The 17,460-nt window shown below is 42.4% G+C and overlaps 1 protein-coding gene across 3 annotated transcripts in view; it reads left to right on the top strand.

Moving 5' to 3' along the window:
• The window catches only part of HPGDS (hematopoietic prostaglandin D synthase), a 30,909-nt gene that overhangs the window by 11,018 nt on the left and 2,431 nt on the right, over positions 1-17,460 (top strand). The window contains exons 2-5 of one of the 3 annotated variants that reach the window (XM_010302863.2): positions 25-166; positions 10,561-10,653; positions 13,118-13,227; positions 16,624-16,722. In XM_010302863.2, the coding sequence (XP_010301165.1) occupies positions 34-166; positions 10,561-10,653; positions 13,118-13,227; positions 16,624-16,722 (435 nt within the window). In that variant the 5' untranslated portion in view covers positions 25-33. Of the gene's footprint in view, positions 1-9; positions 167-10,560; positions 10,654-13,117; positions 13,228-16,623; positions 16,723-17,460 lie in introns of all 3 variants that reach the window. The other 2 variants (XM_075751602.1, XM_075751601.1) reach the window with 2 other exon arrangements.

Raw genomic sequence — 17,460 nt, forward strand, 5'->3', positions numbered from 1 at the left:
TCAACATAGTGTCTTCCCTTTCAGGGATCCAGCATGCCACAGTACAAGCTGACATATTTCAATCTGCGAGGACGAGCAGAAATCAGCCGTTACCTGTTTGCCTATTCGGGCAAGAAGTATGAAGACCATCGGATAGAAGCAGCAGACTGGCCCAAAATCAAACCAAGTAAGTAGCATGAGATCTTATATTCAAAGTTCTGCTAGACATGCTGTTGAAAAGAAAAGCAATTGAGGAAGTAACTATATGTTTCATGACCAGAAACACATTTAATTCCTGGCTTTAATGAAGCCTATGGGAATGTTATTGCCTAGGCAGCCGAAATGTCATTTCTGATGTTCTCACAGAAGTCCGGATCCAAATCTTCAGACAGTCTAAAATTTCTTATCTGCTGTCATCCAGCTGGGCTTTTACTCCTCATCAATTCAGTTCAGCTTTTGTCAGCCTAAAGCTGACCAGATGCATGTTAATCTTCCCAGTTTCTTTGGAGCATTTGGTCTCAAAGACCACATCGTAGCCTTCACCTTGGTTTTAGAAAGCCAGATTGGAAATATGTGTGAAGAAGGACACTGCTTTGCAACCAGAAAGGTCTTCAGAGAGGGAAGGTGATGAAAAAAACCGAAAAGAAATCAGCTGATAAAGAGAACACAAAAGGATCAAAAGAGGTGCTAGAATATCATTGTTCCTAAGGACAGCCCTTCTGAGAGGCTACAATACTCTGTTTCATGGTATTTAGTTAAAAGTAACCTCTTTCCAGCTATTAAAGCTATTGTTCATTAAATTAACCTTAGTTCAAAGGAAACAGATGTTGAGTTTGGAGACTGGGGATATGAAATCAGAGATATCTGTGTCTTCACTTCATAGATTTGGCCTGTGTTTTGCCACACAGGCTATGACACTTTTCACATCTAGAATGAAGAATAAAGCCTTTAATTTGGGGACAACGCACAACTAATGCACAATGTGATTTCCATCAATCAATGTTTCTTGGTAGGCTTTCACACCATTTAATAAGCCCAGCCAACAGGCTACCAAATTCTTGTAGGGTGCAGTTAAATTTGGTCTTTCTGGTAATGTTCGTAGTGACTTGAACAATAAACACTTAAACATTGCTGCTCTCCAAGTGGCAGCTGAAGCCCATCTGTGGTGCTCAAATCCAGAAAACACTATCTAACCGCCCACAGAGCGGAGTGCAAATGAAGCAGTGGGAACGTGATATTGTCAGTTAGAGATGGCTGACTCCAGAAACCTTTTCTTTTTAAGAATTTGAACCTGTTGACTATGTGATATATTTTATGTCTCTCCTACTGCAATTCTCAAGGAAGCAGGGCAGAAGCTAAAGGTGACACTGAGAATTCAGAGGAAATAGAGAAGAGCTCTGCACAGGCCTTTTTCATACTTACCTATGCACATATTCACACATACACACAGCCACTTACGTCCTGAAATAAATTTCAGAGAATATTAGCAAAGTATAATTCCATGTAGAGTTTTGCATACTGATTTTTAAGTAAGACAAATTAAAAAGACAAAGCATAAGTAGTGACTTAAAGGCTACGGAGGCATTTATATCCTACGACAAGATGCTCTAACAGCAGATCTGTCAATCAATATTAATGATGTCCCCAATGTCCAAGCCAGCACAAGAAACAATGCAGGAAAATCCTTCCGATGCTTTTCTTCAGTGCTCACATCATGAACTTCCCAGTGAAGCTTTATATATACAGTATTTGTTCACTAGAAGTGTATGCCCCGCTGCAACACCATTACCACCAAAACACTGGGAGCAGAGGCATCCTAGAAATCCTAAGCCATACAGTTTGCAGCTGTATCTGCTGCATTAACGAATGTTGGTCAAGTCATTTTACCTTTGGACACCTTTGTTTCTCTTTTGGTGATGTGAAAAGTTTGTTAGCAGGTTTACCAAGGGTTAATGAAGGTTTTTCATTTTCTCTGCATAATGGCCTTTCACAGCAGTCTCTACGATGACTGATCCCTAGATGAAATTCCAAAGCAGTTAGGAAGTTTAGTAAAATGTGGGGGCTGCTGCTCTCAGATATGTGAAATCATCTGTGCAAAATTTATGCTGGCCTAGGAGTTGTTTGAAGGCCAGGCTCCTGTAGACCACGTGCTTCCAGTCAGGCAGCGGATGGGCACTGGAATGTATTGTGCTATTTGACCAGGAAAACGTACACCTACAAAGAAATAGTTGGATGCATGTCTGAAATGACATGGAACGTGACTGTTGCTTCTGGAAGGCTCCCTGAATCCTGGCTCCAGCACCAGAGTAACGATGGCATTTGCTGCTAGTGGCATCCGCATTGCAGACAATATGCAAGTTAAGATGTTCATCAACTAAAACAAGAGTAAAGGTATCTTGTTTGTATGCATAACAATGTAATGCTGCTAAGGAAATTGTCTGGAGATCAACTAACTGATGACTACCTCCTACTCCTCCTCCACCTTTGTGAAGCAGTGTTACTCATGGTAGTTCCAGACAAAATAATCTCCCACAGGCAAATCATTCAGCAAAACTCTAAATAAAAGGTAGCAGCAGGACTTGGCAGTAAACAGCCTTACGCTGTACAAGACGACCAATAACCACCGCCCCAATCTGCCCCACAGTACCTAAGCACTGACTTTGCAGGCCACAACTCAACACAAGAAACGGTTGCATCCTAGCAGGGACTAGGTCAGTACAGGGCTTGTATGTCTTAACGCTACAACAATATTGCATACAGCAGAGATGCACCGTTTGCCATGAGGAAAACAAATGACTTGCATTCTCTGCTATCCTGAATTTTCAAAATATGCCTCAGCTCCCTTCATGGAGGTGGGGATTGAAGAGGACAAAGCACCAGTCCTCAGGAAAGGAGGCAACAGGATCCTTGCAAAAAAAGTTCAGCTACTGGTGTTTTCAACAGTAAGTATGAAATGAGGGAATCCATCCAACGCATTGCGCTTACAAAAGCATAGTTCACTCTGATGAAAGAGCTTCTACACTACTATCATTCATATCCTGTATTCAGATCTTCCTTATGAAGCTCAGGATTTTTTTTTTTTCCACCTCCTCATTTTACCTGGATTGGGTGTACTTTGCAAAGAAATAAAGTAGCAGATTCCAGTCAGTCTCATCCTGGTGAAAACCAAAGGGCGGTTAACTATTTAGCAACGATAAGGGGAATTACAGCTGCATTTGATGTAACAGCAGCTAATGTAATAGCAATTTGGTACACCGCTTATTTTGCAACCCTCAAAAATAATTAAAACTGGTCCAATTAATTGAACTAATTACATAATTGTATATTGGAGTGAGATTAAGAAATACCAGACAAATTGCTATGTACGCATGCATACACCATGTTTGCATTTACCCACTCGCCTGTGAAAGATCTGAAAGCAGTTTTGACTGCAGAGTCTGCAAGTACAACATAATGTCTCTCTTTTTAAAAACTTCAAGTATTATGAAATAAGATAAAGAAAAACATACATAGGGAAGAAGTTTGGACAAGGAGAGCACTTCATGTTTCTTGATCTACTAAGGCAACAAATCAAAGAATTCAAGTTTGTCTAAGAGCACAAGGAGTCAGGTCTCTGGCTCAGAGGGTGGGTTTGCTTCATCAATTTTCACAAAATTCAAGTAAGGTTTCGCAACACAAAAACAACCTCCCAGCCAAATCATTATACCGTATAAACCAGAAAATACAGTCATTTTTCTGAAGAAAAGACTTATTTCTTAGTTCTCCTGTAAAATTCATGGAAAAATAGAAAATGTGCAGAAAGGCCATTTAGAAAACAGACTTGGGGCTGCTGCAAGTTTAATTTTGACCCGAACTGAGGAGTGTGATGATTTTTGTGGTTTGTTTTGGCATTTTTCATGCGGCTCCTCCCAGCAAGCTGTCATCTTAATGGTCCTTGAGGCAAATAAGTAACTCCTCACTCCTAGAAATACTGTCTCACTTGATTTTGTTCATGCCTAAGTGGTGGTTTTTGGTACGAGAGGGAGGCATATTATAACACTAAAACTTATGTCATTTGGCTTATAGACTCTGAAATTAAAATGTCTGTATCTCAACATTTATTTTTTTCCCTTCTGTCACTAATCAGATCATCTTTCATAAGTTTTGCAGTTGCTGATTTCAGGCAAGGATTCTAGTTTATAATCTAAAGAAGCTTATGCAAGCTAGTATGTAAGTATTAGCATTGACTAGCTTTAGCACAGAATGTTAAAAACCAGACAAATATCTAGTAGAAGCTTTACATGACCCTTCACTCTATATAAGTCAATAATTATATTTAAATAAGTAAACAAACTCACATTTTACGTTTCCTTTGGAACAGACTTTGACATGACCACGCCACCATTTAAACCGTAGTCAATTCAAGATCTATATGCTATCACATAACAGACTCATCCAAGATCTGCATTGCCACAGAATAGGCTCCTCACAAAAAGCAGCATTGCACTGATGTAAGTCATGATATAGCAGAAAATCCACTGTAATGATGCACAAAGTTGCCATCCCCTTGAGATATTAGGTTAGCATGCAGTAACAGCTTTTGTTCTGTGGCTCGTTCAGGGAATTTGAAGCAATGGCAATTACACAGGCTTCATCATCATAGCAAAGGACGCTTTTGTTACACTGACTGCTGTAAACGTCCTGTAAACTGTTTAAGAGGGGTGGAATGGTGCTTGAAAGGTCCTCAGGAAACCTGGCACACTAATTATTGTGCTGAAAATACTTCCAACATAATAGATAAATCTTGAGAGGCACCTGGCAGCAGACAAGAGTTCCCCAAGGGAGGAGTTGTCCTGTTTCTCAAGTGACTTGTTACTGCATACATAGCTCTAGCTATGATGTGTAAATAGCTATCTTTGGGTAAAATTAGGAATCGCTTCCAACGAGAATATGAGTTGTAATAGCTACAGCACTAAAGCTGCAATGAGGTTAGATCAAAGCACAATCTTGTTCATCGCTTTCTAGATCGGGATTCTGGATGCCTCCAGCTCCAGGCCAATCACTTCCCAGGGGCCTTGCTCCTCTCCCAGCCTTACAAAAAATAAATCTTTCATATACTTCTTATTGGAAAATGCAAAGTATCTCATATATTTGTTTCTCATGATCTAATTTAAATGTTAATGGCAAGGAAAAGCAGTTATGGTTAGTTTTCAAGGCAAAGAACTTATTTTGACAGAGATATTTTAGTAAGAAGCACGGCTGTAACATTTTCCCCCATCTTTGACCAATCCAGCTGCCTTACTCTGACATCAATCTAAGCTGCTTGATTGCAAACCTGTTAGTTATTCAGGTTTTGAGCAACATTCAAATACTTAAAGACAGGCCACTTAGCATCAAGGCTATGGATGATTTCAATGGAGCCAGGAGGAAGCAGGGAAAAGAGGTGGTGAACTCAAGAGCACTGGTCAGAGACAATAGGGGAACCTGAACTCATGTTTGGGAGCAAAGCTGAGGCGAGTGGGGAGGAAAGAACAGAGATGAGGAGGAGAAGAATAATGAAGAAGAAAAGATGAGTAGGAAAGGAAAAAAGAGCTAAAGGAAGGAGAAAATTAAAAACTGTATCTGTGAAGGGGCTCCTCCTTGCCTGGGGAAGAATAGCAGTGAGAAGCACAGCACTGCACTAAGCTCTGGTTTCTCCACACCAGCAGCCAACCAGCCAGGCTTGGACAGATCGGTGTTCAGCTCCATGTTGTGTTTCTCCTCCCTGTCCTTGACAGGGAAACCGGCCCACATGAACACCATCCACTGGGTCATGCTCAGGAGACTGATCAAGAAGCTCATGGTCAAAGGGAAGGCCTGAACACTAGTGAGCACCTACAGCCATGCCAGGACTGGAATAGTTGAAAGCAATGAATAACCAGGATAATAGGAAAAGCAAGAATTTGCTGATGAAAGTTCAGTTTAAAGACTACTACAGATTTAGTTATCTGAACAGCATGCCTTTTAAAAACCCTGTTCCTCTTTTCAGTGAGGTTTTCAATCTAGAACTGGAAATCAACACAAACTTCAGACAAGCAACAAAGCAAGCAGAAACTAAAAGGGAAAGGTCATATATTTTGTGCATGCCTGGGAAATGACGCTGTTTGTATGATGACGGCAACAGATTTTTCTAGTTTTCCTTCTTAAAATGTATATGCTCAAGTGGGAGTCGGAAACTTTGAAAGACAACGTCGTCTTGAAAAACATGGAAAGGACATCCATATGGATACACAAGGGTATAAACTGACGTAAGCATGCAGCAGCTTCCTAATCAACCAAGGTTAAAGAAAAACAAAATGACATGCATGTCCTTCCAATCTGCACTTTTTTGGCTTAACCATTCATTCGTGATGGCTCTCTGATTGATGCTGTTTCGTGATTTGCCCCCACAACCCTCATTGTACCCAAATGAGATCCCTCTTGCACTCTGGTTCACATGCAACCTCTTCCACTTGCTCACCTAATGTAGGAGCCTGGCAGGAACTGACCTATGCCCTTTGCTCATCTGGAATTGCACAAACCATGCCTTTCACCAAAAACGTGTAAAGTCTAACAGTTTTAATACAATGCTTATACACATGGCACATTTGGACATCCCCGGATGTTCCTTGAAAGTGTATTGTCAACGAGCAGAGCTACGGCCAAAAAGTACCACAGGATGCTCAAAGCAAGCCACAGAAGCCAATATCCATGCGTCTAAGGGTAACACTGCTTAAATTCATATACAGACAGATGGTTTTCTGTTGTAGTTTGGAGCCTCCGAGTAGATGGCCTGGCTGTGGGTTTTGCTATGCTTCAAAAACTGGGCTATAGGTAATGTGTCTAGAGACCACATCGAGGTCATCTGTCAAATCCTGACCTTGTCTCCAGCCATCAAACTGCGCCCATCCAGCGTGAAGGCTCTTCGCATTCTTCCTTAGGATGAACTGCCTGACAAATCCATCCCCTTCTTCTCCACTTGGGAAAAGAAATCTCCAGTTTTCACAGGGAACACATTCCTGCCCACAACAGCCAAACTTCTACATACAATCAATCTCCTGTTTTTGCTATGAATTTACCAATTTAGAAAGTTGTTCTTCAAGTTACAAGAGCAAAAAGACATTTCACTGCAGGTTACTAAAAACTTTGGTCTTGTTATATGAATTATGGATAATAATGATTCAAAAGCAGAGATATTTTTTTCCCTAAACTTTTCCAGACTGAAAATGCAACTTTATAATCATTATAACCTTTTCCTCCAATAGAGAGGAGAGGTTCTTTGCTATTTTCTTGAGCTGTAAAGGAGCCTGGATATCTGCCATACTTTCTGGTGTGCACAAATGGCATCCCCTGCACCAAAGAAGAAACAACAGATTTTTACAAGTATCTGCGCAGCACAAGTGTGCTTTCTTCAAACCTCTCAGAACTGCACTCATTTGCAGCTTATTAACTCAATACTCGACAAAAGTCAGTGTATAATCATATACATACACTCTATCAGCAAGAAAAAATAAATCTGTTTATATTAAAATCACAAATATTTTCCTGTTCTTTATAAGAAAAAGTCAAATGACATTTTGAGCATATAAGAAAGGAAGGAACACCTCCCATTTACCATCTGTTTTAAATTGTCCATTGTTTAGTAATGATGGCAATAGATATGGTGCCTCTTAGGAGGAAAAAAAAAAAAAAAAAAGACAAAAAGACAAACCAAACCCCAAGCCTGATTATAAATCAAATGCCTTTTGGACATTTGAGGCTCGTGGCACAATGTACGATAAAATCTGCTCTCATTTATTAATTTTATACTTGCATGATGAATCACGCAAGTGTATGAATATTTCTTTTGCACACAAAACAAAGCTGTATTTGTATATTTTTAGTTGTAAACTCAGTTTCTGTTCCAGGAAAGAATAACTAGATCTTAATGAAATAAGCTCATCACTGAGGAAGAAGCAGTTTGTAGGCATTACTCATATTTTCAAGGACAGAGTAGCAATTCCCTTGAATTCTGTGGACAGCTAGGAAAATTTAAAAAAAAAAAAAAAGTGAATCCAGGAGTGGCCAAATTCCTGAGAAACAGAACATGAGAGATTACTACCACTCTGCCACTCACCTGCCTTTGGCACCTTAATCCATATGTTCCTCAACTGTCAAAAAGATCCCTCCCTCCTTTTGCTGTTACCAAGGGTTTCTTAAAAAAAAAAAATCTGTCTGTACAAGCACACTGACTGACATTTCACTTTGGTCACTGCAAGTCAAATGAAAGTCAAAGCCGTGGCGCTCAGACTTTCCCCTGTATATAAACACAGCACAAAACGGTCTGCTCAGTTTCTAGATGAAGCGATTGTATTTTCCCAGCCTGAGCAGAGATCACCGTGTTTTGACAGTTACTGCTACAGAGGCTGGCTTAGTCACGTTGGCAACGGCATCAGCCCAGTGGCACTCCTACCAGGGCCTCCAAAAACTGGTTAACTCCTTCACGGGCGGCAGTCATTGCTCCCGAGCTGGCTGCACCGTGGCTCGTTCCTGCCGTCAGGCGTGGGCGTGCAGCCTTGCGCGCTCTGGGTGGATCTGAAGGCGGCCGTAGGCTGACCACGCCGACACGTCCAGCAGTCACGCGCTCTCTCATCCCTTCTACTCACGCTTGCTTGAAAGATGTGCTGGTATCCTGCATAAGCAAACGTTATTTCGCAGCTCTGCGGCTGCGAAGGCAGCGATGCTCAGGGCACTCCGCACCGTTAATCCACAGTGCAGAACCAAGGCTCTTCTCATTTTCACAACCAGAGAGCTTTTCAGTTTAGCATTTAGGGATGTGTCTTTTCCTCACTGGATTCTCAACGAAGCAATACGGGGACTTGCCAGGACCTTGCTGCTCTCTGGATAATAAACATATGAAGTCTTCTGTACAACAACTCTATTATTGTTTCAGCAACAACTAGCAGTGCACGCATTCTCCCCAGGGTACAGTAGTTAACGCTCTTTGAGCTCTCTTGCTTCTGCTAGTCATCAGCATCAAAATTTATACTGGCCTCAGAGAATGCTAGGTTTAGGAAAAAAAAAAAAAGGATATCATGAGTAATGTGTTCAGATGCAGAAAAAAAATGCACAGAGGAGTCCTGGATGTCTTGTGCAGCTGCCAAATTCATTTTGCAGATACAGATTTGACATCTAAGATCTTGTACCTAATGTGACTTGCATACTGCATGCTAAACCACAGAGCCATGTGGCAGTGTTCATCAATTACTGTATCATTGATGAAGTCATCTTGATAAACTGGTCACAAATGCATCAAGTTTCATTATTTTTCTCTTTTCAATAAGAACTAAAAAACCTTACAGAATAGAAGTGGTATTCCAGGAGTCCCATAAAGACACTTCTCCTGGGTTTGAAAGCACCTCACACGATTCCAATAGCCAATGTTCTCACTTTTCTGCTACTGCCTTTTTACATCGCAAGACAGACTGAAGGTGGGCATACATCTTACGTACATAAAGTGCGATACAGATGAAATTGGGTACAAAGCATTTGGCTTTGATCAGCACTTGCAATCGCATACTTGGACTTTATGAAATAGTGTCCTTTGAAACGCAGAGATTTAAAGTTCCTCTGGTGAACAACACCAGGTTCCCACGAGCGGATTCTCACCACCCTAAATGCCACAGTTTTTCCCATCTTAAGCTTCATTCCCAGGTTCCGGCCCCATTTGATACCATGCCAGCAGCTTCTCCAAAATGTGGCAAAACAGCAGCCTGAGTTTTCACATATACTACTAAATTAATGACTAAAAAATAGCATTGATTTCTTATCAAACTTACAGATAACCGTGGCGTCTGCTTAGTTTGTCTTCTCCTGTACTTAAAGTCTGGAGGCTTCTTCCCCATGACTGACTGAATTCTTTTTTGAATGCAAGCCAAGTCAAGTAAATTTGAGTATCTTCTTAGCATTTGTAGTGCTTTCAGTGTGGAAGTTCTATTTGTCTCTCGGTGATGACCATCCAGTAAAACATTTTATCACAACATAAATTCTGAAATACAGATACTTCTTTGAATCACTGCTTGTGAATTTAAAACAATTTTAAGTGAAAAGGGACCTTTGTAGTCTTTACCCAATCTCTTATTTCATACCCCAGTTAGGTCCTGCACTACAAAAGTCTTTGGTAGTACTTTGCCTAACCTTGGCAGTCACTCTCCCATGGAGGAGAATGCAGGAAAGAAGAGGAAAAAAACCAAAAATAGTATTCTACTGAAAAGTTTCCCTGCATAAAGAATTCAGAATATGTAGGAGCACATTCAGCCTTTACAGCACAAGGCTAGGAAATAGGAAATGCAATACCTGGTTCCTAAGCTATAGTTGCCTTATTGCAGGGTGATCTGGTTATATCCTTAAGCTTACTTTTTTCTTTTTTTTTTTTTTTTTTTTTTTGTCCATGCATTTCCTTACAGAAATACTGTGAAAATATTAAGTGCTATAACAACGCATACCCTCTGAGTGCTACAAGTGCAACTATTACAGACTCTCACTGTTAAGGGCTATGATTTAACTTTGGTGGGTTGTGGTTTTTTTTTTCCTTTCTCCTCCAAGCTATCCCGTTCGGCAAAATCCCCATTCTGGAAGTAGATGGAGTTATCATTCACCAGAGCCTGGCAATAGCAAGATACCTTGCCAGAGAATCAGGTAACATATATTTGACTATTTTATTGCTCTTTTCTGCACCCACCTTTCATGCTCAGCAAAAATACATCCTACCACAGCAAAAATAGAAATAATTCAACAGCTTGGCAAGCCCAACCAAGCAGAAGTCAGGACCAGCACGGCAATACTGACATAAGGGTTTTCCAGGCACGAACAGCGAAGGGTTGTCAGCCTCGCATTGCATCTATAGTTTTTCTGTCAGTACCAAGTGCTGAGCCCAGAAATGCAGCGTACCATATAGGATGCTATTAGAGGTGCTGCTCACAGAGCGATGGTTTAAAAAGCACCAAGGACTGCTGTGCAGCGGCATGCCCATGTTCAGCAGCCTTCCTTACTGCAATTTGGTGCCAGTTTTGCTCACTGGGTTGGGGCTGCTGTGGCAATCTTGATGAGATCTCAGGCTACAGCCCCTTCAGTTCCAACATCAGAAAGAAGAAACAGAGTAAGACACATCTGCAAGGATGCTGTACGACGGAGTTTAGAGTCACTCAATTGTCACGTAGAAAGTAAAAAGACAGACAAAAAAAGGTTCGAAATAAGAACCTGTAGTGTGAAATACTACGACATTCAGAGTTGAAGTCACATGGCTGAGCTCCATATTTGCACTGTAAGTGCATATGCTAAAATGAAACCTCAGAAGTAATTCCCCCTTACATCTGTTTCAGTTTCCCCTCTGCATACAATACCTGGGGTCTGGTCTGACTTCTTCCACCTTTATCTTGATCTGTTGCTGCACAACAGAAAGCGTGTACCTGTGGCTTCCCTAAGGTTCTCAGAGCAGTTTCCCCTGCTTTGAGCTGCCAGGCAAACCAGAGAGATGACCAGGAGGAAGATGTTTTGGAAGCATTAGAGATTATCACAGTCAGGAGAAAGAGCACTCTGAAGCAGATTTAGGCAACAATTCTGAGCTGGCAGACAGATTAGATCAGATGGTGATATCACTTACATCTTTAAATACTTATGTACTATGGAAGTACTTGACCAGTTAGATAAAGTGATATAAGTCTTACTAATGCAAGTAATCAAAGAGAGTAGTCAGGACGCAACAAGCTGTCATTCAAAACCATCTTCAAAATTGGTCTGGCTGAAGGGAGATGTGTTTGTGGTGTGCTGAACGTCAGCAAATTGAAGAGGGGGGCTGGAAAGAGAGCGCTTACACTCTGAGCAGGGAGATGTAATCTGCCTTTCAAAATATCTCACATTTTCCAGCTGAGGAAACAGGCAGAAGCGCAGAGTGTTATTCTTCAAGGCACTAGCACAAAGCTTTTTTAAGTATGCCTGCATTACAGCATTCCTGCCAATTTCCTCCATCCTTGATACAATCTACTACTCAAGAGAAGAGAACGCTGAGCATCCACCTGGTGATGAGAAAGCCTGCCTTCCACCCACGCTGCCTCCCTCCCCGTCTCCTATCGGGAGGCTGATCTGGAGCTGTGCTCCTTTTACAGTCTGAAGTTCTGACTTTGGCATTCCCCTGACACCTCTTCCATCAGCTTGCAAGAGCTACAAAGGCTGGGGTCCTGGCACACACTCAGATCATGCTGTTCTCCTTTCAGGGTTAGTCATGCTGTCAGCTGCAGCAGGAAAAAGAACATGCATGGAAGGGGAAAAAAAATATCTTTTTGGCTTCATAGTCAAAACTTGCTGGTTCTGCCATTAAGTCTACATACATGTCACTAATTCTTTGGAATTAAGAAGTAACATTTCAGGTGCCCATCACCAACGACTCTTTACTGAAGGCTCACAGAACTTAATCCCAGAATGAGAGGCACACCCCTCGTCTTCAAAGCATAAAGTTTCAGTAAGGGAGGTGACTTGGCAGAGGAAGGGCATATGGTTTATGGGAAACACAGAGCTTCCAGGTGAGGCTTAAGGAACAGAGAAGAAGATAAGGATGACCTGAACCTACACAGAGGTGAAAGCATGAATGCAGGTCTGTGAAATGAGAGTGAGGGAAAAGGTAGCAGTGTTAAGAAGACTGCAGGCAAGCCACAGGACAACAGCAGAGGAAAGCAGATTTGTAAATGACAAAGTTTGGCTAAGGTGCCTGATTACAATGAAGTGATCAAAACCAAGCAGGATGTCATGAGGTGGTTCTGAATGGGGCTGAATGGGCAGGATAGAAGGAAAGAGAAGCAGACTTTTGCAGAAGCACTTTTGGGGATTGTGTTGACCAAGACAGAAAGACCACGAGATGGAGAAAGACAGTGAAAGCTGGGATAGGGAAAGATTAACAGAAAGCAATTGGTACTGACCCTCACTGAACATACTGGGATGGTGGAAGGCAGAGAGAAGGATTAAGAAGCAGTAGTCAGGCTGTGGGCTCGGGTCATGGAAAGAACATCTCACTACCTCAGATGGCTGCATGAGGCTGGAGGGGGAAAAAGTACCAAAAATTCCTGCTGATGCTGTCTCTAAGTTCCCTTCATATGCTTGCTTCCCACAGGTCTGGCAGGTCAGACGCCTGTGGAACAGGCACTAGCTGATGCCATTGTGGACACCATAGATGATTTCATGACGCTGTTCCCTTGGGCAGAGAAAAACCAGAACGTGAGAGTAAGACAACCACTAATTTAAACAAAGATAGCCATGCCATGACTCTGTCTGTACCTGAGCACCTCCTCTGGAGAAACTGCCGTGTGTCAGTCCCTGGGTCCATCACCGCACTTCAGCAAAGCTGAGGTGGAGGAGCTCAGTGGTCCTTCCTCAAGCCTAATCCAGCCAAGGCCTTCTGCTCCCTCCCCACCCCCTCCTTCACCAGATTTTTTTTCACCCTCGGTAGAAATGATGAGGCCACCATGAGCCACTCCTTACTAGCTCACCTTGAATCAAGGATATCATATGTATATACATCAAACTGCATTTCAAAGGGGAAAGACAGGACGCTTTGACCCCAGCCGGCACCGTGCAATACCTGTATCTTGTCGCAAACACACTAAGCTCAGATCTTTCAGCTAATTCAACAAGATTAACAGCCCCATCCCATCTTCTTTTTGTGCTTCTGCATCTTGATCTCTTCTTAGTTTTAATAAGTATCAGTCTTCGATAACATCAGCTGTCAGGGACAAATGCTTTTCAGTTACCAGAGTGGTGTGAGACAGTGGGCGCTGCTGAAGAGGGGAGGTAGCACATCCCTCACTGTCACTGCGGCCCCACCTCAGTCCTCTGCAATGCTTCTGCAAACACTGACGCCAGGCTGACACACTGCCATGGCTGCTTTAATGCCCAGGCAAGTCCTACAGCATTTGGTTTGTGGGGTTTTTTTTGGTTTTGGGGGGTTTTTTTGGCATCAGCCCAGTCCCTCTCACCAGAGCCCCAAATGCAAGCATGCAGATCAGCTGCTGGGGGAAGAGGGTGATGGATGAGGTAACTCCAGTGTTACAACCGCTCCACGCAGCTCTGACCCAAGCAGATGACCTGACCATTTTAGGAAAGCGGCAGTGTAACAACAGGTCTTGCTATTAACCACCGGCACAGCCACCTTCCATTTATTCAAAGGTAATGTTTCAGATCAACTAGGATATCTTATTACAGAAACCACGGAGTACAAAATGTTGCCCAAACCCAATAATAAATAATGAAATGATATGAAAGTGCCCTGAAATCTTCTCACAGGGGAAAATCTGAAACTGTAGTTGGAGGTTTTAGCATTCAAAAATGTGAATTACTTAATCTCCTAGTGATTTCCTAAAGTTTCCTAATTTGCGGAGGGGAGGCTGACGCACGATTTTTAATCATTTAGGAACAGCCACACTATTGCTGATGTGTTAGTGTAGAAGCACTACTGCCACAGCACTGCTGCTCCTTTACAGGGAAACTCCCACAGTAACACCTACATGTGTCCTAACTCATACTCAAGCACTTGTCCAAAATAAGGACCCACAGCACGTCACCAGTGATTAATTTAAAAAGGAAGAGAATTCACAGACAACCCTTATATGCCTGTATGCACGTATGCGAACAAGAGAGTGTTTTGGTGCCAAGGAAGATCGAGAAACTTACTTTCCGGGAATCTCTAACATTTTTCTCACGATTAGCTCTTTTCCCTCTCTCCTCCCGGGTCCACTGCCACCACCTTGTGGTAGAAGTGGCATCTATGGTCTTACAAGGTCAGACTTAAGTAATTTACACACAGTAAAGTCAGAAAACTTTCCCAGGCCTGACAAGTGACTACAGGAACACACATCCCTCAGAGAAAGATGTGCATTATGCTATCCAGCTGGTAGTAAAGAGGAAACCAAGTGAGGTAAAGCAAGCTGCCCATGGAAGCTCCACCCATGCCAGGCACAGACTCTCCCTTTACTCCACACTCACACCCCCCCCCCCAAATTGCTGGTGTTGCAACAGCTTTGTCATGCATTGCTGGAGAGCACCAGGGTTGAGACAAGTAGGTCGTGCCACTCCAGAAGGTGGATCCCAGTCACGTCCCCACCAGCTTCACTAGTTGACTGTATACTTCTGTAGTTGGAGGAGATCATTGCCATCATGACCACGTAATAGTGTGGGGGGGTGGTGTTTGTGTGTGTTGGGGTTTTTTTTCCTTTTTTTTTTTCTCCAGAGGGTGTGGGGAACTAACCTAAAAAAAAAAGGAAGTGCTACAGCACAGGGTACAAATACAAAATTTCTGGTCTGCAAACTTCTGGCTGGTACTTGCAGTCACAACATTCAGTTACTAAGCTCTTAACAGACATCAGAAGATCACGTCAAATCTTTGAACGCGTCTGCAGAAATACTCATTTTATTTCAGCCTGCAATTTTTGGGACCATTTAGACTGCTGCCTCTTCTAAATTTTATTCTTTTTTTCATTAACCCGAATTTCAAAGCTGTTGAAATAATTCCATTCCTCTATAGCAGTGCTTATTTAACCCAGCCTGAGTATGTTCCTCCAAAATTAGGCCAAGCACATTAACTGCACAAACTGCGCCACATGGTTCAGACCAGATGATCACAACAGTCTGCAATCTCAATTGCTTCCACACAGGTGAGAAGAGAAAACCAGAAACACTTTCCCTCTCCAAAGGAAACAGCTAACCCTTCAAAAGCAGCCTTAAACCTTTCTGCTATGGAGAACAGCTAGCCGAGAACCCCCAGCGTACACAACCTCATCCTTCAACCATTAACATACAAATACTAAGGTCCACACCCTTCAATGCAGACTTCAACCTTTAAAAACATATTTTAATCGCCTCAAATCTCATTGCTGCAGAAACAAAAAAGCAGAATAACCTGCTAACAAAAAAGTTCAAAGATAAACCCAGCAAAAGCTCAAAACCCAGGTTCCCCATCTCACACGGAAGGGCTGGTAAGGAAATATAACTGACCAGCATCTCACCGACAGCACGGAAAGACTCAGCTTAAGACATTCTGGAAATTTGAGACCCCATACACTAGAAAACATAACATCCAAGAGAGTCCCAAAAAAATGAGACTTTTAGAATATTTTTTTATAGATGGATTCTTCCCAAATCTATGGCAGGGGTCCCGTCCTGCCATGGCTGGGTGGCTGATAGCACAGATAAACGAGTAGCGTCACACCACACATCGTGTCTCAGCATCCAGGAACTCTCAGGTGTTCATTAAGGGAGCAATTGGCTTAAGTCATGGCTCTCTGGGCCACAAATGCCGCGTTCTGGTCATCCAGCCCACTTCCTGGGTTACCACCTCAGCTCTCCTAAATTCTGTGGTGCCTCTTTGCATGCATCCAAATGACAGTCGCCTTGGCATTTCTGTACTTATCTGAAATAATTGCTGCTTGCTGTATTAATCCTGACTGGGATGTTAACACATTCCTTCTTCCAAAGACAACAGAGTACTCTAAAGTTTGGGTGAGACCAAATGATTTCACGGTCACCTTTTTCAGATTTCAGGGGTTTTTTTCACAAGTAAGAAAGCCCCAAAAATTCAATTTTGCTGAATGCTGTGCGCATCTTTGTGTTTTATTCTTCCCCCAGAAACAAGCATTTGATGATATCCTCACCAACAAAGCACCTGAGTTACTGAAAGATTTGGATACTTTCTTAGGGGATAACAACTGGCTGGTAGGCAAGTCTGTAAGTATAATTTTTGTTTCTCCCATTCCAAACAGGTTGCCAGAAAAATAAAATCATTGACTGTTGAATTTCTGGATTTCACGCCAGCCCATGAAAAAAACGTCCCCGCTATTTTAACCCTTTGTTCTTACCAACACACAACTGGTCACTCAATTGCAAAGTTGAAATTGTTTTCTATACTATTAGAAAAGCGAGGCAAACAGGGACTAGGATCTGCATTTTCTAAACTAGTTTAGAAATACGTTGACACAAAACATTATTAGGGCAGTGAGGAGGGCGCACAGCAAGCTTGCTACCCTGGACGTCAGAAGAGCAGGCTTTGGCCTCTTTAGGGACCTGCTTGGTAGAATACCAAGGGACAAAGCCCTGGAGGGAAGAGGGGCCCAAGAAAGCTGGTTAGTATTCAAGGATCACCTCCTCAAAGCTCCAGAGTGATGCATCCTAAAGAAGAGAAAGTCAGGCAAAACTGCCAGGGGGCCTGCATGGATGAACAAGGAGCTCCTGGACAAGCTCAAACAAAAAAAAAAGGAAGCCTACAGCAAGGGCAAGTAGCCTGGGAGGAATACAGAGAAACTGTCTGAGCAGCCAGGGAGCAGGTTAGGAAAGCTAAAGCTCCTATGGGTATGTCAGTGATAAAAGGAAGACCAGGGAAAATGTGGGCCCTCTCCAGAAGGAAACAGGAAACCCAGTTACCCAGGATATGGAGAAGGCTGAGGTACTCAAAGACTTTTTTGCCTC

Source organism: Balearica regulorum, chromosome 4, assembly GCF_011004875.1.
Source record: "Balearica regulorum gibbericeps isolate bBalReg1 chromosome 4, bBalReg1.pri, whole genome shotgun sequence".
Classification (NCBI taxonomy): Eukaryota; Metazoa; Chordata; class Aves; order Gruiformes; family Gruidae; genus Balearica; species Balearica regulorum.